Below are 24,738 nucleotides of genomic sequence, written 5' to 3' on the forward strand. Positions count from 1 at the left end.
TGTACCAGTACCCCCTGTATATAGCCTCGCTACTGTTATTTTACTGCTACTCTTTAATTCTTTGTTATTTACAGTGGGGCAAAAAAGTATTTAGTCAGCCACCAATTGTGCAAGTTCTCCCACTTAAAAAGACGAGAGGCCTGTAATTTTCATCATAGGTACACTTAAACTATGACAGACAAAATGAGAAAAAAATCCAGAAAATCACATTGTAGGATTTTTAATTTATTTATTTGCAAATTATGGTAGAAAATAAGTATTTGGTCAATAACAAAAGTTCTATTTTGGTTTCATCTGACCATATGACATTCTCCCAATCTTCTTCTGGATCATCCAAATGCTCTCTAGCAAACTTCAGACAGGCCTGGACATGTACTGGCTTAAGCAGGGGGACACGTCTGGCACTGCAGGATTTGAGTCCCTGGCGGCGTAGTGTGTTACTGATGGTAGGCTTTGTTACTTTGGTCCCAGCTCTCTGCAGGTCATTCACTAGGTCCCCCCGTGTGGTTCTGGGATTTTTGCTCATCGTTCTTGTGATCATTTTGACCCCACGGGGTGAGATCTTGCGTGGAGCCCCAGATCGAGGGAGATTATCAGTGGTCTTGTATGTCTTCCTAATAATTGCTCCCACAGCTGATTTCTTCAAACCAAGCTGCTTACCTATTGCAGATTCAGTCTTCCCAGCCTGGTGCAGGTCTACAATTTTGTTTCTGGTGTCCTTTGACATCTCTTTGGTCTTGGCCATAGTGGAGCTTGGAGTGTGGCTGTTTGAGGTTGTGGACAGGTGTCTTTTATACGGATAACAAGTTCAAACAGGTGCCATTAATACAGGTAACGAGTGGATGACAGAGGAGCCTCTTAAAGAAGAAGTTACAGGTCTGTGAGAGCCAGAAATCTTGCTTGTTAGTAGGTGACCAAATACTTATTTTCCACCATAATTTGCAAATAAATTCATAAAAAATCCTACAATGTGATTTTCTGGATTTTTTTTCTCATTTTGTCTGTCATAGTTGAAGTGTACCTATGATGAAAATTACAGGCCTCTCTCATCTTTTTAAGTGGGGGAACTTGCACAATTGGTGGCTGATTAAATACTTTTTCGCCCCACTGTATTTACCTAACACTTATTTTTCTTAGAACCGCGTTGTTGGTTAAGGGTATGTAAGTAAGAATTTCACTGTAAGGAGCATAGGACAATTTCACTGTATTCGGAGCATATGACAAATACATTTTGATTTGATCAGGTAAGCCTATTTTTTTTTTATGACGTTTCCACTGGATCAGAGCATGACATTTGAGTGGTTATCGAAAGGGAGAGAGCTGGATAGATTTTTCAAATACATTGAGGAACAAAGTATTGTCGTTCTCAATGGATGCAAAAACAGACTTTGTTTGCTTGATGTTTGAGGTGAAGAAAACATTACTTTGAGAAGCTCCACAGGTCATTAGTGGAGGTGCGTTAAGCCAAGCAGAAATACTATCAGTTCCCCAAATGGGCACATGTTATATGCCTACATTTGTGTGCAGGCCAGGTTGCCTATAAACCCACTTCTATGTGTGTGCGTCCTTACTCAACATTGACAGGGGCGCTCCAAACAAAAGACTGACTAAATTGACAAAACTTGTAAATGTAATGAAATAAACCAAAATTTGTTTCTCAAATTTTCTAGCGTAGGTTGTGCACTCTGCAAACAATGTGTCCACTCCTACAATGAGAACGGAAAGACTGACTAAATAAACGAAATATAATAATATTGAATGCATTAACAACCATAACCAAAGTAACAAACAGTGTAGATTAGAAATGATAGGAATTAACGGTAATGTACTACTGGTGATATATGTAATGGGGAATTGATATACATTAACAATCAAACGCAAACAAAAACAATTCACACAATGAAGTTATGAAACAATGAATGTGCACAAATTGGCAGGAGAGAGCGCATTCTAGACTGAGAAATGCATTATGCATCTGGGCGCATGGTCAATCTGAAGTCTGCATTGGCCATGCAGCATTTACGTGATAAGGTCTCAGCAGAAGTCAGGGCAAGAATGGCCTCAGCCGAAATCAGGGCATTCATACTTTTTGCGCTTCGCGGAGTAGTACAGATCTGTTGTCAAGGAAGTGAGTTTGTGTTTTCTACAGGATGTACCACCCCCACCTACTGTCAACCAATCATGTCAATGCAGAGCTATACAGTGTTACAACATTTGGAGGGGTGAATGGCGATGCAGTACAGAGCTCGATTTGGCCTCTGCATGCCTCTGGAGGCTCCGCAATTGCCTCACAAACCTTTATATGGAGCCTCCGACCACATTTTCGGATCAAGTATTGGCTTTTAGTCTAGGCCTCAGCAATTGATTAGTTCACCGAGATGGGCACAAATATATATACTTCTGGACTAAAACAATCTCGGTTGACCAACAGCCTAACAACCAAGCAATCGACCAGTCGACTAATTGGGGTCAGCCCTACTTGCTTCAGAATGTAAATGTAGTACGTAGTGACAGCCCATCCCAAATCCTGAGATCATTGCTCCTGCAGTGTTTCCCCTAGGATTTTCTTCAGCAGCGGTGGCAAAGTTAGCTTGGGATAGTGGGCCTGGCCAATTGTGCAGTCTCCAACCAAAATGTTTTGAGATCGGCCTCTTGGCCACAAGAAAGACAAAGAGCTAATTTCCTGAAATTATATACTTTGCTATGGGCAGAGAGACAATTATACAGTTTTAAAGCTAGTTTCCTGCAATTGTACACATTTTGACATGGCTTATGCAGTGTTCTTATGCTATCTGAGTGACTCAAACATTAAAACAAAATCAGTGGCCCCATGCCATGCCATTTTTTGAATTTTAGATTCTCCCTAATGGAGAGTAGTTCGTTTTTAATTTCGTGATTGTTAGTTCTCAAAGATGTTATTTAAAAATATATAACTCCATTATCTTTTCTACATACTTTATATCTGGTTTTAGTCATTTAAGTTTACACTGAAAACGTTTTACCGACCACTGGTAAATTAATATAGGGTAAACACTGGCCTGGCATTGTGACGGCGTGTATGTGGAGCTTGTCAAACCAGCCAGGGGAAAGATCACAGCTGCTAACTCGCTCACTCTCTCCTTCTTGTTGCTCTTTTTAGCGCTCTTTCTTGTCGCTATACTTTGCTATTTTTTTCTGTCCTCCTACTCAGTTCTGTTTTTCGCTTGTCTTTTTGCTTTCTGTTTCTTTACCCCTTTATATTCTACTTCCTGCTTTCTGTCTATTTCTCTCCTTCGTTTCTAAAAAGTTGTGAATTTTGGATCAATGTGGTGGCTGGCTTGAGCAGTTTTTACTGAAGAATTTCCTATTAATGAGCCAGTGTCTGTAGAGTGAAGCCCCAGACATGAATTTCACTGTTCAATCATGTGCATATTTTTGGCCCCTCTTTTTTAACCACAATGACCACAAATGAGACAGGACAGGAAAAGTATGTCTGCCTGCAGCACTTCCAAGTGTGTTTCTGTCACAAGAAGGCTAATAAGCCTAGCATATCGTTTTAGAAATGTTTTGATTTGCATTTTCTTGCAAATATCCCGTTGATAATAGCCTCTTTATGCCTATCTGTGGTTAATGCACATAAAGGATCAGCCTTGAATCATCAGTCACATGGGGACAAAAGTGAAGGATCCAGACAGAGAGTCACCTCAGTGTGATCTGTAATGTCTTCGTGTCTAAGTAGCATGAATAATAGGTGTATTATTTTCATGGTCAGTTAACATGCAAAGTCACACATGGTATCACAGCATAGTTGTACACTGTACAGCAGTATCTGGTCTGATATGTCAGCTGATGAGTGTGTGTTTTTGCCTCAGGTGTTCCAGGCTCATTCGGTTGCCCTAAATGGTAGTGGTCATTTCCATGTAAAAGGACTAGGACTGTCAAATGATTAAAATAATGAATCGAGTTAATGGCATTAGTTAATCGCGATTAAGTGCATTTTTGAATTTGCTCATGTGGACCTAAATAAACCATTTTCCATTTAAAAAGCTGTGCATTGAGTTATAGGCATACTAGACTGAACACAAATATAAACGTAACATGCAACAATTTCAAAGATTTTACTGAGTTACAGTTCATATGAGGAAATCAGTCAATTGAAATAAATTCATTAGGCCCTAATCTATGGATTTCACATGACTGAGAATACAGATATGCATCTTTTGGTCACAGATATCTTTAAAAAAAAGGTAGGGGTGTGGATCAGAAAACTAGTCAGTATCTGGTGTGATCATCATTTGCAGCGCGACACATCTCCTTCACATGGAGGTGATCAGGCTGCTGATTGTGGCCTGTGGAATGGTGTCCCACTCCTCTTCAATGACTGTGTGAAGTTGCTGGATATTGGCGGGAACTGGAACACGCTGTCGTACACGTCGATCCAGAGCATTACAAGCGTGCTCAATGGGGGTTACGTATGGTGAGTATACAGGTCATGGAAGAACTGTGACATTTTCAGCTTACAGGAATTGTGTACAGATCCTTGCGACATAGGTCTGTGCATTATCATGCTGAAACATGAGGTGATGGCAGTGGATGAATGGCACCACAATGGTCCTCAGGATCTCATCACGGTTTCTCTGTGCATTCAAATTGCCATCTATAAAATAAAATTGTGTCTGTAGCTTATGCCTGCCCATACCATAACCCCACTGCCTCCATGGGGCACTATGTTCACAATGTTGACATAGGGCAAACAGCTTGCCCACACAACGCCATGCTATTTGCCTGGTACAGTTGAAACCGGTTACGACACCGAACTGCAGTCAGGTCAAGACTATGGTGAGGACGACTAGCACGCAGATGGCCTTCCCTGAGACGGTTTCTGACAGTTTGTGCAGAAATTATTTGGTTATGCAAACCCACAGTTTCATCAGCTGTCCGGGTGGCTGGTCTCAGATGATCCCGCAGGTGAAGAAGCCGGATATGGAGTTTCTGGGCTGGCGTGGTTAAATGTGGTCTGCGGTTGTGAGGCAGGTTGGACGTACTGCCAAATTCTCTAAAACAACGTTGGAGGCAGCTTATGGTAAAGAAATTAACATTCAATTATCTGGCTACAGCTCTGGTGGACATTCTTGAAGTCAGATTGACAATTGCACCTGTGTAATGATTATGCTGTTTAATCAGCTTCTTGAAATGCCACACCTGTCAGACAGGAGTGGATTATCTTGGCAAAGGATAAATGCTCACTAACAGGGATGTAAACAAATTTGTGATGTACATTTTTTTGTGAGAAATAAGCTTTTTGTGCATATCTAACATTTCTGGGATCTTTTATTTCATTTCATGAAACATGGGACCAACACTTTACATGTTGGGTTGATATTTTTCTTCAGGTTACACTACCGTTCAAAAGTTTGGGGTCACTTAGAAATGTCCTTGTTTTTGAAAGAAAAACACATTTTTTGTCCATTGAAATAACATCAAATTGATCAAAAATACAGTGTAGACATTGTTAATGTGGTAAATATTTTAATGGCTGATTTATGGAATATCTACATAGGCATACAGAGGCCCATTATCAGCAACCATCAGTCCTGTGTTCCAATGGCACGTTGTGTTAACTAATCCAAGTTTATCATTTTAAAAGGCTAATCGATCATTAGAAAATCCTTTTGCAATTATGTTAGCACAGCTGAAAACTGTTTTTCTGATTAAAGAAATAATAAAACTGACCTTCTTTAGACTAGTTGAGTATCTGGAGCATCAGCATTTGTAGGTCCAGTTACAGGTTCAAAATGGCCAGAAACAAATAACTTTTTTCGGAAACGTTGTATTCTGGTTAGAGCCAGTTTGCGCAGTTCTGTGAAGGCAATATTACACAGCGTTGTACGAGATCTTCAGTTTCTTGGCAATTTCTCGCATGGAATAGCCTTAATTTCTCATAACAATAATAGACTGACAGGTTTCAGAAGAAAGGTCTTTGTTTCTGAACATTTTGAGCATGTAATCGAACCCACAAATGCTGATGCTCCAGATACTCAACTAGTGTGTAGAATAATACCCAAATATGCAAAGAAGGATATCACATATCTATGTAACTTTTGTGTACCTATTCAGGATACATCACCATGAAGAGATTCATTCATATGAATCTCGTCATCCATAATTATGCGTTTATATGTAGTACAGATCAGGGACCCATGATGAAATTCCGTTACTGGGTGTAAATCCACTTCACTTACTGTAGTTCAATAAACAAAATAGTTTTTTTTCAAATTCAATGTGTCGTGTCATAGCTGACACCCCATTCTTTCTACAGACATAGTTGAATCTTAATTCAGAGCAGATATTCAAGAGTTTTTGGAAAACGTGGACACGTAAAAAACGGAGGGAGATTTTACAGAAATTCTGTTATCAAACTTTTCGTCTGCACATTTCTTCCAGTAAATGTGTTTTATGTAAAATGTTCAGTGTAAATTGATAAAAGTAGTCCTTGAGCATAGAGTTGGTTAGTGTTTTTTTCTATGGCACACATTTTAAGTGAAAAATCTGAGTTCTGTTTTTGTGGAATTGCCCTAGTGTGGTTGTGTTGATCACAGTTGTTCATAGAAACTCAGTGATTATTAGTTAATATCTATTGCTTACTGGACCTCAGTCTGATTCCCTTCTTTGTCCTCCAACCATCACTCAGTTGTTTAAAATATTTTTGACAAAGATCTCGTCTTTCCTTGAAATTGGTAGTAGCTTTGGATTTGTATGTGAGCCTGCATCGTGTAATTCCTTTCAGAATGGTATGCTTACCATATGTGACAGTCTTCTCACAGGAAGTAGTGTTAACGCTGAGCACACTTCCTGTGCTGTGATGACTGTCCTGTCACACAAGGGTTGGCGTTGCTGTGAAGTCGTCTGACCTGCCCTCTTTCTTCCTGGAAAAGCTCCCTCTGGGTTTTAGCAGTGACTCATCCACTGGTTGATTATGGCAGTGAACCCCAGGCAAATACTTAGACCACACTAAATTAGGCATCAATTTAAAAGGCTTACACTTTATTTTTTAACGTTGTCTTTCTAGCAGCTAAAGATTTTCACAAATGCATGTTCTGTTCCTTCCTGTTGAAAATACACATTTTTAGAATGGTGCATACATGGTGATCTGAAATGCTGTCAGCTTTTTTCATACCTTGAGTTTAATCAACACTATCAGCCCTCATATTAAATTTGAAAATTTATATTGGCAAGTAACATCATCATTCTATTTGGCATGTGCCACCACCTGGTATTCATCAGAACCACTTGAGTTTAGTCTCTGGTTGAATCCTCACCACACGATAGAGGATGTGTTTGGGCCTAAGTGTCTGATTGGCAGCCAGATAGATGAGCTTTGTGGTCACTGATGTCTCTGTTTGCTGTGTGTTCACTCGCTGAGCTATCTGGCTCTAGTAGTTTCCTATGTTGCTATGATCCCCTGGGGATGGGTTTTGCAGTACTGGTGAGTTATACATGAGTTTGATTGGCATAAGACTGTTGAAATATATATTAGGATAATTTGATCTACACTACAGTATGTGGACACCTGCTTGTCGAACATCTCATTCCAAAATCATTGCCATTAATATGGAGTTGGTCCTCCCTTTTGCTGTCATAACAGCCTCCACTCTTATGGGAAGGCATTCTAGTAGATGTTGGAACATTGCTGTGTTGACTTGCTTCCATTCAGCCATAAGAGCATTAGTGAGATTGGGCACTGATGTTGGGCGAGTAGGCCTGGCTCGCAATTCATTCCAAATGTGTTCGATGGGGTTGAGGTCAGGGCTCTGTGCAGGCCTGTCAAGTTCTTCCACCCTGATCTCGACAAACCATTTCTGTACGGCCCTCACTTTCCTGTTTCAGCATGTCAATGCTTCTGTGCACAAAGGGCCTTCCCCCAAACTGTTGCCACAAAGTTGGAAGCATAGAATCGTCTAGAATGTCGTCGTATGCTGTAGAGTTAAGATTTCCCTCTGGAACTAAGGGGCCTAGTCCGAACCATGAAAAACAGCCCCAGACCATTATTCCTCTTCCTTCAAACTTTACAGTTGGCAGTATGTATTGGGGCAAGTAGCGTTCTTCTGGCATCAGCCAATTTCAGATTCGTCCGTCGGACTGCCAGGTGGTGAAGCGTGATTCATCACTCCAGAGAATGCGTTTCCACTGCTCCAGAGTCCAATGTCGGCTTCACACCATTCCAGTTGACACTTAGCATTGCACATGGGGATCTTAGGCTTGTGTGCGGCTGCTTGGCCATGGAAAACCATTTCATGAAGCTCTCAATGAACCGTTCTTATGCTGACGTTGCTTCCAGAGGCAGTTTGGAACTAGGTAGTGAGCATTGCAACCCGAGGACAGACGTGTCCCATTCTATGAGCTTGTGTGGCTTACCACTTTGCAGCTGAGCCATTGTTGCTCCTAGACTTACAATAACAATAACAGCACTTACAGTTGACCGGGGCAGCTCTAGCAGGGCAGAAATTTTACAAACTGACTTGTTGGAAAGGTGGCATCCTAAGACGGTGCCACGTTGAAAGTCTTTTTTAAAATGTAAAAATATTTTTTTTTTACCCCTTTTTCTCCCCAGTTTCGTGGTATTCAATTGTTGTAGTAGCTACTATCTTGTCTCATTGCTACAACTCCCGTACGGGCTCGGGAGAGACGAAGGCTGAATGCCATGCGTCCTCCGATACACAACCCAACCAGCCGTACTGCTTCTTAACACAGCGCGCATCCAACCCGGAAGCCAGCCGCACCAATGTGTCGGAGGCTACACCGTGCACCTGGCAACCTTGGCTAGCGCGCACTGCGCCCGGCCCGCCACAGGAGTCGCTGGTGCACGATGAGACAAGGAGATCCCTACCGACCAATCCCTCCCTAACCCGGACGACGCTAGGCCAATTGTGCGTCGCCCCACGGACCTCCCGGTCGCGGCCGGTTACGACAGAGCCTGGGCGCGAACCCAGGGACTCTGATGGCACAGCTGGCGCTGCAGTACAGCGCCCTTAACCACTGCGCCACCCGGGAGGCCCGCCACATTGAAAGTCGCTGAGCTCTTCAGTAAGACCATTCGACTGCCAATTTTTGTCTATGGCGATGTTTATCTATGGCTGTGTGCTCGATTTTATACACCTGTCAGCAACGGGTGTGGCTGAAATAGCCAAATTCACTAATTTGAAGGGATGTCCACATACTTTTGTATATATAGTGTATGTTTTCAAGAGGGTTCTGAATAAACAGATATTGGAAGGCCTATAGAAAAATATCGATAGCATTATTTATTATTTATCCCTGGAAAGGGGAGTGGGTTTGGATGGAAAATCCCAGTAAATTTTGGTAACCCAGTTCCAACCATTAAACCCTATTCTTGTTGTCTGTTACAGCTCTTCAGTGTCTGGATGCTGTTAAGCCGTGTGTGAACAATGCTACGTGTGCCACCTTCACCAACGGGACAGGGTACTGCAGGTAAGACTGGCTTGGCTGAGGAGGAACCCCTCAGCTGATTGTTGATTCCAGGACTAACCCAACCCAGGGGATAAATCCAACCCCATCTTTCCACAGGCACAGGGAACACTGACTAATACCAACACGGAGAGCACCACCAAAACATATACTTATACCTCCAAAGAGATCTCGGGGGATCTCCCAAGTTGTTGTTGCCAAATTAGTGACTCTGCCACTGTATTCATTGGTAACACTATCATTCACTGTCTAAATCCAGATAGGGTATTGCTTTTTAATGTTGGGGAATTCCACATTAACAGAGTGACACTGAGACTGACTTTTCACTTTAAAACGTATGTGAAACAGAACCCAATGATTGCAAAATTAAACATTTTCCACATAAAATTTGACAAAAACACATTTACTTGAAGAACAGTGCAGATGCAAAGTTTGATAACAGAATACCGGCACCAACAGCACTAACAGTAATTCTGTTACCAAACCTTGCATCTGCACTGTTCTTTAAGTTATTCTCTTAACACAGGGGCCCCCCAGGGGTATGTCCTCAGCCCTCTGCAGTACTCCATGTTCACTCACGACTGCGTGGCTTTGTATGACACCAACTCCATCATTATGACCATCCTGTGTCACTTTACTTGGACTAAGAAAATACACTTTATGACACTGTCAATAAGCATTATGACCAGCATAATCATATAAGCCAGATAGGCCTATCACGTACATGTCCTTATGTCAATCATCAGTCAAAAAGAGGGTGTCTTGTCCTGCTCCTGAAATATGCATTAGGGTAGGTGCATGTCTGACATCAATGTGTGCGCAATTACAATGGTTATTTAATATGGTACATTTCAGAAAATTGTATATAACATAAACATACTGTTGACAAGTAGGTTATGGTGTAATGGAATGTTTTGCCTTGTGTGGTAGGTTTTGTGAGTTTTGACACTTATGTAGGTGTCATAACCAGCCATAAAATAATGCAGGTCTAAATATATGTTGTGACGGTGTTATGACCATATTATGACAGGTTATGTCAGCTGTTATGACATAAAGACATGGTATTGACTGTGTCATAATGTGTTAGGTGGCTGGATGTCAAGTACAGTGCTACCTAATTTTCATTGGAAATTGTTAAGTAGACCTTTTGCATAAACAAACCATACAATTTTAACTTTGCAATCATTGGTTTTTATTTGACATACATTTTACAGTGAAAAATCTGAGTCTGTGTCACTCTGTTACCATGGAATTGCCTTGTTCTGTAAAGGTCTGTAGTTATTTAGGTTTGTCATGACATAGTCCTAAACCTAATTCATTTGAAAGTGCTTGTAATTATGACCTTAGCAGAGAAAGAACAGATACTCCCAATCTGATCACCAATTATGGAAGCACACAGCTGGATCATAAGCCTATTACGTTTCATTTAATGGTATGTGAATCACACTCTGTTTCTGTTCCCAAAGGTTTGCTGCTTTCAAAATAAATAGAAAACATCTAGGCTATAATCAATGTTTGCAAATACACTACATGACCAAAAGAATGTGGATACCTGCTCGTCAAACATCTCATTCCAAAATCATGGGCATTAATATGGAGTTGGTCCCCCCCTTTGCTGCTGTAACAGCCTCCACTCTTCTGGGAAGGCTTTCCACTAGATGTTGGAACATTACTGAGGGGACTTCGATGGGCTTGAGGTCAGATCTCTGGGCAGGACAGTCAAGTTCTTCCACACCGATCTCGACAAACAATTTCTGTATGGACCTCACTTTGTGCACGGGGGCATTGTCACGCTGAAACATCAAAGGGCCTTCCCCCAAACTGATGTGACAAAGTTGGAATCACAGAATCGTCTAGAATTTAATTGTATGCTGTAGCACTAAGATTTCCCTTCACTGGAACTAAGGGGCCTAGCCAAATCCATGAAAAACAGCCTCAGATCATTATTCCTCCGCCACCAAACTTTACAGTTGGTGCTATGCATTGGGGCAGGTTGCGTTCTTTAGGCATCTGTCAAACCCAGATTTGTCCTTCGGACTGCCATATTGTGAAGCGTGATTCATCACTCCAGAGAACGTGTTTCCACTGCTCCAGAGAGCAATGGCGGCGAGCTTTACACCACTTCAGCCGACGCTTGGCATTGCGTGTGGTGATCTTAGGCTTGTGTATGCAGCTGCTTGGCCATTGAAATCCATTTAATGAAGCTCCCGATGAACAGTTATTGTGCTGACGTTGCTTCCAGAGGCAGTTTGGAACTCGGTAGTGAGTGTTGCAATCGAGGACAGATGATTTTTACGAGTTACACACTTCAGTACTCGCCGGTCTCTTACTGTGAGCATGTGTGGCCTACCATGTTGTGGCTGAGCCATTGTTGCTCCTAGACATTTCCACTTCACATTAACAGTAGTTACAGTTGACTGGGGCAGCTCTAGCAGGGCAGACATCTGACTTTTTGGAAAGGTGGCATTCTATGACAATGCCACGTTGAAGGCCATTCTACTTTCGATGTTTATCTATGGCTGTGTGCTCGATTTTATACACGTGTCAGCAACGGGTGTGGCTGAAATAGCCAAATCCACTCATTTGAACTGGTGTCCACATACTTGTGTATATATAGTGTATGTTACTCTACAGGTGTAGGGAGTCCATTGTGTGTCTTCTCCTGGTCTAGAACACGACAGTGACCTTGGTAGCTTTTTACCATCAGTGGTTGTAATGAGAACGACTAGGAGGATAAGGGAGCCGAAGGAAAATAACACTGAACTTGAGTCAAACACACTGGTTTTAAGGGTGACTATTGAGTAACTGGCATTGACTGCCCCAGAGGGAAGTTTCAACATTCAAGTTTGTCCCTCTTCTCTATTATCTAAAAATATAAATGTACTCCTTTGTCCCATATTGAATGTCTATGATGATAACGGTAGCAGCAGAGTTGAGTATGTGAAGGCTGAGGGGCCTGGCAGCGGGCTGCGCCTCCTGAAGAGAGGAGTCTTTCAGTCCAAGGCCAGTCAGGTGACCGAGAGCAGGGCAACTGTTAGACTGATTAACCAATCAGTCTATGTGCCGTCGTCACACAGTCACGGCTCCTTCCTGCCGGCCGACCTCAAAAGAGTCATTGTGTGAAAATCCCATTATGTATTTATTAGACTTCCAACATATTAAAAGGCAAGCAGTGAAAAATAAACAGCGACCTTCCATTCCCCCTCAAGACATGTGTAATTATGGACTGTTGAGCAGCCCAGGGGTGAGAGAGATAATTATGATGACTACTGTTGTGTTGACATGTTGTCTTTTGGACAAGACCGGACATTGGCAGGGGACGAGGAAGGCAGGCTGAAATGTGCTTGAAGGCGGATTGATGGCTGCCTGTTGGCTTTTGTGCAAATGGACAGGAGGATTCAAAGAAGGGAACAGGATAATTCAGAGAAGGGAACAGGAGGATACATAGAAAGGGAACAGGAGGATACAGAGAAGGGAACAGGAGGATACAGAGAAGGGAACAGGAGGATACAGAGAAGGGAACAGGAGGATACAGAAGAGGGAACAGGAGGATACAGAGAGGGAACAGGAGGATTCAGAGAAGGGAACAGGAGGATTCAGAGAAGGGAACAGGAGGATTCAGAGAAGGGAACAGGAGGATTCAGAGAAGGGAACAGAGAAGGAACAGGAGGATACAGAGAAGGGAACAGGAGGATTCAGAGAAGGGAACAGGAGGATTCAGAGAAGGGAACAGGAGGATTCAGAGAAGGGAACAGGAGGATTCAGAGAAGGGAACAGGTGGATACAGAGAAGGGAACAGGAGGATACAGAGAAGGGAACAGGAGGATACAGAGAAGGGAACAGGAGGATACAGAGAAGGGAACAGGAGGATACAGAGAAGGGAACAGGAGGATACAGAGAAGGGAACAGGAGGATACAGAGAAGGGAACAGGAGGATTCAGAGAAGGGAACAGGAGGATTCAGAGAAGGGAACAGGAGGATTCAGAGAAGGGAACAGGAGGATTCAGAGAAGGGAACAGAGAAGGAACAGGAGGATACAGAGAAGGGAACAGGGGGATTCAGAGAAGGGAACAGGAGGATTCAGAGAAGGGAACAGGAGGATTCAGAGAAGGGAACAGGAGGATACAGAGAAGGGAACAGGAGGATACAGATAAGGGAACAGGAGGATACAGATAAGGGAACAGGTGGATACAGAGAAGGGAACAGGGGGATACAGATAAGGGAACAGGTGGATACAGAGAAGGGAACAGGAGGATACAGATAAGGAGATAGGGGTACATTCAGCTGATGCTTAGTAATGCTTTTTCATTGAGGTGACACCCAAGCATTCCTCTCTCTCTATCTTTTTGCTTACTGGGAACGTATGAGAGAGATGAGTCTGGGAGGGAGAGGCTGGTTGGCTGGCTGGCAGAGCAGAGTCTGGGAGGGAGGGGCTGGCTGGCAGTCTGGGAGGGAGGGAGGGAGAGGCAGGCTGGCTGGTTGGCAGAGCAGGGTGTGTTTCAGCTGTTGGACCGGTGGGACTACAAACCTTCAGCCAGGGTGTGTGAAAGAGGCGTGTGTCACCGCTGTGTGTTTTGTGTCGCCTGTCCGTTGAGCCTGGACCCAAGTGTACCTATATGTCACAGCACAGTGTTGATCTTAACATTTAGAAAACATAATCTACGCTAGACCAAAAGGCCCAAAGAGAATGGCCGTTGGAGGATGTTCCTGTTTTTAGGAACATTCGCAAGATACAAGAGCCTAGTACCCTGAGCACAGCAACCCTAGGGCGAGTGATGGCATCCAAACTTTTTTTTCTTTGCTGAACAAAATCCCTTTGTCTACTGCAGTGCCATGGTGCAAACTGATTATTTCTCCTCTTACTCTATTGGTCTCTCTTTCTTTTCTGGCTAGATAATTTAGTGTGTAGTTTGTTTGACCTGACAAGTAGAATTTGCCTTGGGGCAGAGGGAGGAAGAAAGAGAGAGTAAAGAAAGGAGGATGTCTCTTTAGCAGTAATTTGAGGAGAGTATCTCAGAGCAGACTCGTCGCTGATGAGCGGTGGGGAGGAGGGGAGAGAGAAATTACCCTGTCACTGCCCCTCACTCATCACTCTGTCCGTCAGTCATCTCTCAGTCTGCCGGGCTAGATGCCTCTGGACACAACTTACCTGGCTTCTTAATCCTTTGCTCTCTCTCTCCCTCAATTTATCTCCCTTTTCATTATTCCCACCATCTCCTCCCTTTTTTTCATTTAACCCCTCCACCCTACTTTTTGTATCTCTGTCTCAGTCCCTCAATCACTCTGTTACCCCTTGTCTTTGTCCCATTGACTTAACGTTACCCCCTTTCTACATGTCTGTCAGTCCTTTCCCTGCAGAGAGCCATGATGTGATTTCCTATCCCAATGGAGCATCACACAGCCTCAGGTGAAACAGGAGAGAACCAGAAACTCTAGCAGTAAGGAGGGAGAGCAGAGTGGCGGAGCACTGTTGTAGCTCAATCACTTCCTCACTCCTTTCACTGCACTCTACTCCATACCTCTACTCCACTCCAGCAGACTAGCAAGCACACAGCCGCAGTAGCTGATAACACACACACACACTGAGTGGCCAGGCAAACACATGACCAAAACCTAAGTCAATAAAACCCTGTGATTTTGAAGAAACAAACCCAAGGCGTTGATTTTTCTCTTCATACTCTCGAGTCATCACAGTCCTCTTACCACCACAGCTCAACTATATGCATTGATAGTGTGGAACCACACAGATAAGAGGCTAAAGCCAGGCCCAAGGGCACCTTGAGACTAGGGAGTGGCTGGCCTGGCACTGGGACAGTCAAGCAGGGAAAGAGCTGAAGTGTGGCTGGCACAGAGGGCTAGGAAGAGGTCTGCCAGCGGGGGTGTTGGTGGATGTTAGGGAGGGGTATGACTGGGGGCTGTGTGTATGGTCTATGGGAAGGTTCAGGACGGGGTGGAGATGAGACCATTCATCATTATCAACTCTTGTCAACATGACCCGCTAGCCAAGAGGGACTGTCCCTTTTGAGGGTGTGTGTTTGTTCCTGCCACACACACACACATGCACCCCCACCTCCCACATGTCCACACCCACTCTCACCCTCAATGGGAGGAAGACTTACAGAATAGTGGGGAATATAACAACCAGATTCTAAACCCACAAGACACTGCAGTGACAAGTGGAACTCTGTGACAAAGATCTGTGGTGATAATGACAATAATGAAGAGGTGAAGCCACTCTGAAGCCATCCCACTGTGGTCTAATGTCCCATCTCTAAAGCCAGTACAGTTAAGCTGGGCTAACCATGTGAAGTTTAAAATGAGAGCCTTTTCAAAGGCCCAGTGGTTGTATGACCTCAATGAAATATGTAGGCCTCCTAGACCTTAATAACTAAATGACACCACACAACAGAGGAAAGCAGATGGAGCATACAGACTCAAAATGGATTCCTCCTTCTGTCTGTCAGATCTTGATTCTTTTGGAGTGTGCTTTTAAATACAGTTTGCTATTTTACCACACAGCCCAACATTGGACTCCACCCTCCAACAGTCTCTTTTTCTCTCCTCTCTTCCGCCTTTCATTCCCCTCTCCCGTCTCCCCGCAATCCACCCTTTTTCTCCCTCTATTAATTACTTTCCATTCGCACCCCTCCCCCTTTCCCCCCCATCAGTCGTGTTGTTTTTGCAGCCTTTCTTTCTTCTCTTTATGAAAATAGGTTAAAGCTGAAGCTGAACGAGACCAAGTGTTTGCTTCCAAAAATACCACTCTGACATGTCTTCTGAGTAAAGAGCATAGAATGCAGTGAGCAAAAAGGAATGGGAGAGTTTTATTGTAAAGAAGCCAAGAAAAGCAATACCTTTTCTATTATGCCCATGGAGTGTCATATAGCCTAGATCACACAGTCCCACAAGGATGATTCTGTGATTCAATTTGTACAGCTAGGAAATATAGCACATTTTCAGTGTGGACCTCCAGACCTCATTGAATACCAAATGTGGCCCCCGGGGAAAAATGAGTTTGACACCCCTGGCCTAGATCTTCTAAAAAGAGGCACACATCTCCCAATATTTTCAACCTACACCATCATTTTTGGTTTTGAATTGTTACTCTCTACTAGAATATATACTACATACTTGCACCAGAGAGTCCACCTACGCTCCAGTCCAACCAGCCAAAGCTAATGAGTCGAGTGTGAAATGTGAACAGGAACTCTGTTTGTGCAGCCCAGTCAGTGTGTGATGGCCAGAGGGAGAGAAGAGAGGAGGAGGGCATGACAGAGCTATTAGGCATTAGTGAGCGGGCGGGGATAAATGAGAGAGTTAGAGAGGCGAAATCCTCCCTTCAGCCCTCACCCACGCCCCAGTGGACAGGACCGGGAGAGGTCAGCCATCGGAGAGCCAGAGGTAGAGGGAGAGGGGGTGCAGGGACTGGACGGGGCCTCTAATGTGAACCAGCTGTAGAAACCTGACACCACGAGAAGAGAGAGGAAAGCTGCAGGGAACTGAACTGAGAGAAGGAAACAGGGAGGGAAAGAAAAATCCCACATTGAGGTTAACAAAGAATCCTATAGATGAGTTTGGCTGCAGAAACTCTGGGTTATTCCTGAAAGTAGAGCTGACTACAGTCTAGCTATGTGGTGCTATGTGGAGCAGTCTGGACCGTATTTGACTGAAGGGCTTTGTGCATGATTTATACAATTTATTTTTTTGTTCGAGTTCAAAAAAATGTATTTGTTCAACATTTCTGTGAACAGACTCCACAGGCCAACATGTTTTGTTGTATTATATACACTGAGTATATAAAAAATTAGGAAACACCTTCCTATTGAGTCGCATCCCTTTTGCCCTCAGAACAGCCTCAATTTGACGGGCATGAACTCTACAAGGTGTTGAAAGCGTTCCACAGGGATGCTGGCCCGTGTTGACTCTAATGCTTCCCACAGTTGTGTCAAGTTGATTGGATGTCCTTTGGGTGGTGGACAATTCTTGATGGAAACGGTTGAGTGTGGAAAAACCCAGCAGTGTTGCAGTTCTTGATACACTCAACTGTGTGCCTGTCACGTATTACCTTAACCCGTTCAAAGGCACTTCAGTATTTTGTCTTGCCCATTTACCCTCTGAATGTCTCAATTGACTTAAGGCTTAAAAATCCTTCTTTAACCTGTCTCCCCCTTCATCTACACTGATTGAAGTGTATTTAACAGGTGACATCAATAAGGGATCATGGCTTTCACCTGGATTCACCTGGTCAGTCATTGTCATGGAAAGAGCAGGTGTTCCTAATGTTTTGTACACTCAGTGTAAGTCATTTTAGGTCCTCTCCCCTAATAGTAATGATGTGTGTCATGCACAGCCTTGTTCTTCTGTTGCAAGGGGTAGGTACTGATTTGGTTAGGGGCAATATTATACTGAAGTGCAGCATGCAACAATTTCAAAGAGAGTTACAGTTGATATTAGGAAATCCTTCAATTGAAATTAAATCTGGTGTGACCACCATTTGCCTCATGCAGCGCGACACATCTCCTTCACATAGAGTTGATCAGGCTGTTGATTGTGGCCTGTAAAATGTTGTCCCACTCCTCTTCAATGGCTGTGTGAAGTTGCTGGATATTGGCGGGAACTGGAACACGCTGTCTTACACATCAATCTAGAGCATCCCAAACATGCTCAATTGGGGACACGTTTGGTGAGTATGCTGGCCATGGAAGAACTGTGTACAGATCCTTGCAACATGGGGCTGTGCATTATCATGCCGGAACATGAGGGGATGGCAGGGGATGAATGGTACAACAATGGGCCTCAGGATCTCGTCATGGTATCTGTGCATTCAAATTGCCATTGATAAAATGCAATTTTGTTCGTTGTCCGTAGCTTAGGCCTGCCCATACCATAACCCACCGCCACCATGGGGAACTCTGTTCACAATATTGACATCAGCAACAACGCCATACATGTGGTCTGCGGTTGTTAGGCCGGTTGGACATTCTTACAAATTCTCTACAACTATGTTGTAGGCGGCTTATGGTAGAGAAATTAATATTAAATTCTCTGGCAACAGCTCTGGTGGACATTCCTGCAGTCAGCATGTCAGTTGCATACTTCCTCAAAACTTGAGACATCTGTGGGATTGTGTTGTGTGACACAACTGCACATTTTAGAGTAGCCTTTTATTGTCCCCAGCATAAGGTGCACCTGTGCAATGATCATTCTGCTTACTCAACTTCTTGATATGCCACACCTGTCAGATGGATGGATTATCTTGGCAAAGGAGAAATGCTCAGTAACAGGGATGTAAACACATTTGTGCACATCATTTTATTGAAATAAGCTTTTTGTGTGTATGGAACATTTCTGGTATCTTTCATTTTCACTCATGAAACATGGGATCAACACTTGACATGTTGTGTTTATATTTTTGTTCAGTGTATATTGAATAGAGCACAAAAACCTGAAGGACAACCTATGTATCGCTGACGCTGTGACATTTCATTTAGTCAACACCGGTTTGATAATCCCAATTTAATTCAATCAAATTTATGTCATCTTTTCTTTCAACACTGTTGAATTTCAGACAGATTTTTCAAATAAGTGCACATTAGTTTATAGCCATCTACACAGTAAAACATATTGTTCCCTTTAATCATACAGTATAGGTCTTACTGCTGAAACATAAAACGAACACTAACGTGGACATGGTCGGCTTTGTTTGACAGGCTGCTAATGTGATCTATGTTAGGGGAGCAGGGGCCGTGTCATCATTCTTTCAGAGGGTTGAGAGGTTGTCATGGAGTAGAGGGGAGTGCACATTCCCAGGGCATTAGTATTGTTGCGATACCTCTTAGTACAGCCTGTCGATGGTGTGGATAGTGTAACTGGAGAGAAGTGCTGAGACAGGGAGGAGACAAGCTGGAGGGATGGGGAGGAGTTCTGGGGAAGTAGCTATGCCTGTGGAGCATGTCCAATCGGAGAGAGGTGAGGTGAAGAAGTCTGTGTCACAGCTCTTTGAAGATCTGTTTTCCTTGTCTTTCTAGAGGTTGTGTGTGTGAAACAACAAGTGTGTTAAAACAGGTGTGTGAACCCTCGGACTGTGTGATGAATACTTGGGTGAAGACAACACTTACACACTTTCTATTGATCTATTCTGGGCTTCTCTCTGTCATTAATCATGACAGCCGGAGTTTCCCATGCTCTCTCAACCTAATATTTTCAAGCTGCATTTAGTTCAGAATAAATATAGTACGTGTGAGACTCTATTTAAAAAAGATTCAAATTATTCTCATTTACTGTGGTCCTGCATGTTTGTCTGTCAATTATCTGCAGGGGAAAAAATATTACCGGTTTGAAAAACTGTGTGTATGGGGTAGAGGTCGACCGATTATGCCTCATGCAGCGCGACACAATGACAATTACAACAATACTGAATGAACACTTATTTTAACTTAATATAATACATCAATAAAATCAATTTAGCTTCAAATAAATAATGAAACATGTTCAATTTGGTTTAAATAATGCAAAAACAGTGTTGGAGAAGAAAGTAAAAGTGCAATATTTGCAATGTAAGGAAGCTAACGTTTAAGTTCCTTGCTCAGAACATGAGAACATATGAAAGCTGGTGGTTCCTTTTAACATGAGTATTCAATATTCCCAGGTAAGAAGTTTTAGGTTCTAGTTATTATTGGAATTATAGGACTATTTCCCTCTATACCATTTGTATTTCATTAACCTTTGACTATTGGATGTTCTTATAGGCACTTTAGTATTGCCAGTGTAACAGTATAGCTTCCGTCCCTCTCCTCGCTCCTCCCTGGGCTTAAACCAGGAACACAATGACAACAGCCACCCTCGAAGCAGCGTTACCCATGCAGAGCAAGGGAAACAACCACTCCAAGGCTCAGAGCGAGCGAGTGACGTTTGAAACGCTATTAGCGCGAGCTAACTAGCCAGCCATTTCACTTCAGTTACACCAGCCTCATCTCGGGAGTTGATATGCTTGAAGTCATGAACAGCACAATGCTTGACGCACAACGAAGAGCTGCTGGCAAAATGTACGAAAGTGCTGTTTGAATTCATGTTTACGCGCCTGCTTCTGCCTACCACTGCTCAGTCAGATACTTAGATACTTGTATGCTCAGTCAGATTATACATGACACGCTAGATAATATCTAGTAATATCATCAACCATGTGTAGTTAACTAGTGATTATGATTGATTGATTGTTTTTTATAAGATAAGTTTAATGCTAGCTAGCAATTTACAGGCAGTCTCCTTGTGGAGTGCAACAAGAGGCAGGTCGTTATTGCGTTGGACTAGTTAACTGTAAGGTTGCAAGATTGGATCCCCCGAGCTGACAAGGTGAAAATCTGTCGTTCTGCCCCTGAACGAGGCAGTTAACCCACAGTTCATAGGCCGTCATTGAAAATAAGAATGTGTTCTTAACTGACTTGCCTAGTTAAATAAAGATTAAATAAAGGTGTACAAAAAAATTCTGCCACTCCGATTAATCGGTCGACCTCTAGTATGGGGGGGGTGAGATGTGAAAAGGCTGTGTTTGTGTTCCTGTCGTCTGTTACCTGAGCCTCCTCAGGGAGATAGGTGTGGTGGCCTGTATCTGAGGCAGCAGTTCACTCTATGGCTGAGAGTCTCTCCACAATATGTCGGCAGTGTGCCAGACACACACACTCAACAGCACTGAGGAGCAAAAGGCCCCTGAGACAGTGTCTGTCTAGAGCAGGGTGACTGACCACTGATGATGCTTCAACATCAGTCTCTGACCACAACCCGCAGATAGAGCTTTAGAAAATACAGACACAACCAAGACAAAATACGAGACTTAAATACACACGTCTAGCTGACTACAGTACAAATTACACTGCCAAATAGAAAGAGACAAACTGAGAAGGAAATGTCAGACCGAGAGAAGCGGAAATTGAAAGTAGGGGGTTGTGGGACAGGGGTAGGGGATAGAACGGGTGGAGTGCAGGTTTTCATTTTTCCTCTTGTGCAATATTGTAATTCCCTCTGTGCTGTTCGTCATGTGATTAAATCACTTTACAGAGAGAGAAGAAAAGAGAAATGTATTCCCTATGTCTTGTGACCTAGTACACACACACACACACACACACACACACACACACACACACACACACACACACACACACAGGTTCCAAGTGTTTGTCCAACTCCACATACGATTGTTCTTGTTTTTAGTTTTTGCCACTTGGGTAACTTCCATGTAAAACCACCTCGTCACATCCTTCTGCTTTTTGATATTTCAAAAACTTGACCTTGCTGTCAACCTTTCCCCCGCTCAGTTCTTTTCAAATGTTTTAGCTCCAGCAAAATGTACATGACTAGTCCAAATAGTATTTTCCCTGTATGAATCACACACACCCTCTCCAATATAAGATTCTCACACTATGACATGTACTGTCCACTATTACTGCTTTTCTTCCTCTTTGATGTATAGTGTTTGTTGTGTAGGTTTCTATAGCTGATAATATGCTGTCTTTAATGTAGTAGCTAGCTGAGAAAACACCTATTGTCCTCTGTCTACAGGTGTGCCGCAGGCTTCCTGGGTGAGTACTGCCATCACAAAGACCCGTGTCATCCTGGTTACTGTCTGAATGGAGGGAACTGCTCAGTGGCTGTGTTGGGCATCCCGGGCAGCCCCACCTGCTCCTGTCCCCTGGGCTACACCGGGCAGCACTGTCAGACCCCCCAGAACTCCACCTGCTATCCCAACAACCCTTGTGCCAACAGAGGAGTCTGCACCTTGCTCTCCCTCGACAAGTACAAGTGCCAGTGTGCTCACGGATGGACAGGTCAGCTCCTCTCTGACTCAAAAGTACTACTGTACAGTCCATTCCTGACAAGTGCTGTGCAGTTCACTAGTCCAAACCCCAATACATTATTTCCACTAGTCGTCATATGTTTGGTACACGTGTTCAGGACAGTTATTGGCCTTTGCATTGATCATAACTCTGTACTGTATGTTGTGGTCATGATAAGTAACCAAGGTTACAAGGACATGAGGCTCTGTTTCCTCTATTTTTCTGTTTTATAACCTTATATAAGCCCACAGATCTCTCTCTCTCTCTCTCTCCCTGTGCATCCAGGCATACGATGTGAGCGTGTGGACACCTGTCTACCAGGACCCTGTGCTAACGGAGGCACCTGCAGCTCTCTGTCCGGGGACAAGTTCAGCTGTACCTGTCCTCCAGGCTACTGGGGTCCTCGCTGCCTCAACGACACTGACGAGTGTGCTGCCTCCGCCCCGGTGTGTCAGAACCAAGGGGCGTGTGTCAACACTCCCGGCTCCTACAGGTGTAACTGCGCCCCCGGGTTCACCGGCCGCCACTGTGAGACCCCCTACATCCCCTGCGCCCCCTCGCCCTGCCTCAATGGGGGCACGTGTCGCCAGACTTCTGAGACCAGCTACTGGTGCCACTGCCTGCCAGGTGAGAGAGACCGAGGGAGGGAAGGAAGGAAGGAAGGAAAGAAAGAAAGAATGAGAGAAAAGAACTAGAGAACGGCTTCATGAGGCCTGTATGCATGCAGCATATTGTTGCAATCAATGTTTGAGGTGCAAGCACTAGAATCCTGCTGGCGCTGCAACACTATTCACCATGTATTGAAACCCTACTGTACCCAGCAGAGCTATGGGCACAACAATCAAGCACTGTCAACCATAGCCCATGTTATCTTTTTACATTCTAACTTGTTATCACTATGATAACTGATACATGATATGACAGAGGTTGCCAGCCAGGTTGATAGCAGTGAAATAATAAGTATCATTCCTATTTTTGACACTCTCATGGAAGGTTTCAATGGGACTAACTGTGACAACAACATTGACGACTGCCCCGACCATCACTGCCGAAATGGAGGGACCTGCATGGATGGCGTTAATACCTACAATTGCAAATGTCCCCCGGAATGGACTGGTAAGTATAAAGAATAGTCTATGATTTTTTTTCTGTCTGTCTTTTTTTCTTCTTTGTTCAGTGTCTGTGTTTCTGTGTCTGTCTGTGGTTTCTCTCTGTGTCTAAATGGGGGACTTTTTTCTACTCTTGTCTCACGTGTCCAACTCTCTTCCCCCAACCCCCTACAGGTCAGTCCTGTACAGAGGATGTGGATGAGTGTCGCCTGCAGCCCAACACGTGTCAGAACGGGGGGACCTGCAGCAACATCCAGGGCAGCTACACCTGTGTGTGTGTCAATGGCTGGAGTGGCCTGGACTGCTCTGAGAACATAGATGACTGTGCTACGGCTGCCTGCACCAAGGGCTCCACCTGTATCGACCGTGTGGCATCCTTCCTCTGTGTCTGCCCCTACGGAAAGACAGGTGTGGACAAACAGCCTGTCTGCTGCGTAGACATATACAGCTGTCTCCTATAGACTGATCAATGGATAAGTAGAAAGATAGTGTATTAATCCCCAAGAGGAATCTTTAAGCACAGAAAACACAGGCCAAGTGACTGTTGAATATTCCCTGCCAGGTTTGCTGTGCCACGTGAACGATGCCTGCATCAGTAGCCCGTGCAGGGACGGGGCACAGTGCGACACCAACCCCATCAACGGCATGTTCAACTGCAACTGTGCCCCAGGCTACAAGGGAAGCACCTGCAATGACGACATCAACGAGTGCATCATTGGTGAGGGACAGATCAAAGCACATGATGCCCAAAGTGTTTTGTGATTAGACTATACAGACTATTCTGTAAGAAGTATCCTTCCTCTCTGTTTGATACTTTCTGTACTCCTTTATAGTTCTGTTTAACTAACCTCTCAGGCTTCCCCTCAGGTCCAAACCCCTGTGAGCATGGAGGATTGTGTGTGAACACGGATGGCTCGTTCACATGTAACTGTGCAAGAGGTTATGGTGGGCCTCGCTGTGAGACAGACATCAATGAGTGTGTCTCCAGCCCCTGCCAGAACGATGGCACCTGTCTGGACCGCATAGGAGACTACAGCTGCATCTGTATGGAAGGTAAGTGTGATCAGTGATTCCCTATCTCTCTTTCTCACACACACATACACACACACAATACTGTTGTGTAATATTCTCTCTCTGTTTCCAGGATTTGAGGGAACACACTGTGAGATTGACATCAACGAGTGTGCCAGCTCTCCATGTCTGAACCAAGGGATCTGTCTGGATCAAGTCAAACGCTACGTCTGCCAGTGCCCTCTAGGTTCGTCTGCCTTTTTCTAATCAAATTCATTTCTCAATAGTGTTTCAGAAGGTGTCTAGCTACAGTATTTGACGCT

At 43.9% G+C, this 24,738-nt stretch overlaps 1 protein-coding gene across 1 annotated transcript in view; it reads left to right on the forward strand.

Moving 5' to 3' along the window:
• The window catches only part of LOC139409221 (notch receptor 2), a 59,053-nt gene that overhangs the window by 13,266 nt on the left and 21,049 nt on the right, over positions 1-24,738 (forward strand). The window contains exons 2-9 of the mRNA XM_071154071.1: positions 9,387-9,468; positions 22,021-22,286; positions 22,581-22,922; positions 23,289-23,411; positions 23,579-23,812; positions 23,967-24,122; positions 24,272-24,457; positions 24,549-24,662. Of these exons, the coding sequence (XP_071010172.1) occupies positions 9,387-9,468; positions 22,021-22,286; positions 22,581-22,922; positions 23,289-23,411; positions 23,579-23,812; positions 23,967-24,122; positions 24,272-24,457; positions 24,549-24,662 (1,503 nt within the window). The remainder of the gene's footprint in view (positions 1-9,386; positions 9,469-22,020; positions 22,287-22,580; positions 22,923-23,288; positions 23,412-23,578; positions 23,813-23,966; positions 24,123-24,271; positions 24,458-24,548; positions 24,663-24,738) is intronic.

This window comes from Oncorhynchus clarkii, chromosome 5, assembly GCF_045791955.1.
Source record: "Oncorhynchus clarkii lewisi isolate Uvic-CL-2024 chromosome 5, UVic_Ocla_1.0, whole genome shotgun sequence".
NCBI lineage: Eukaryota > Metazoa > Chordata > Actinopteri > Salmoniformes > Salmonidae > Oncorhynchus > Oncorhynchus clarkii.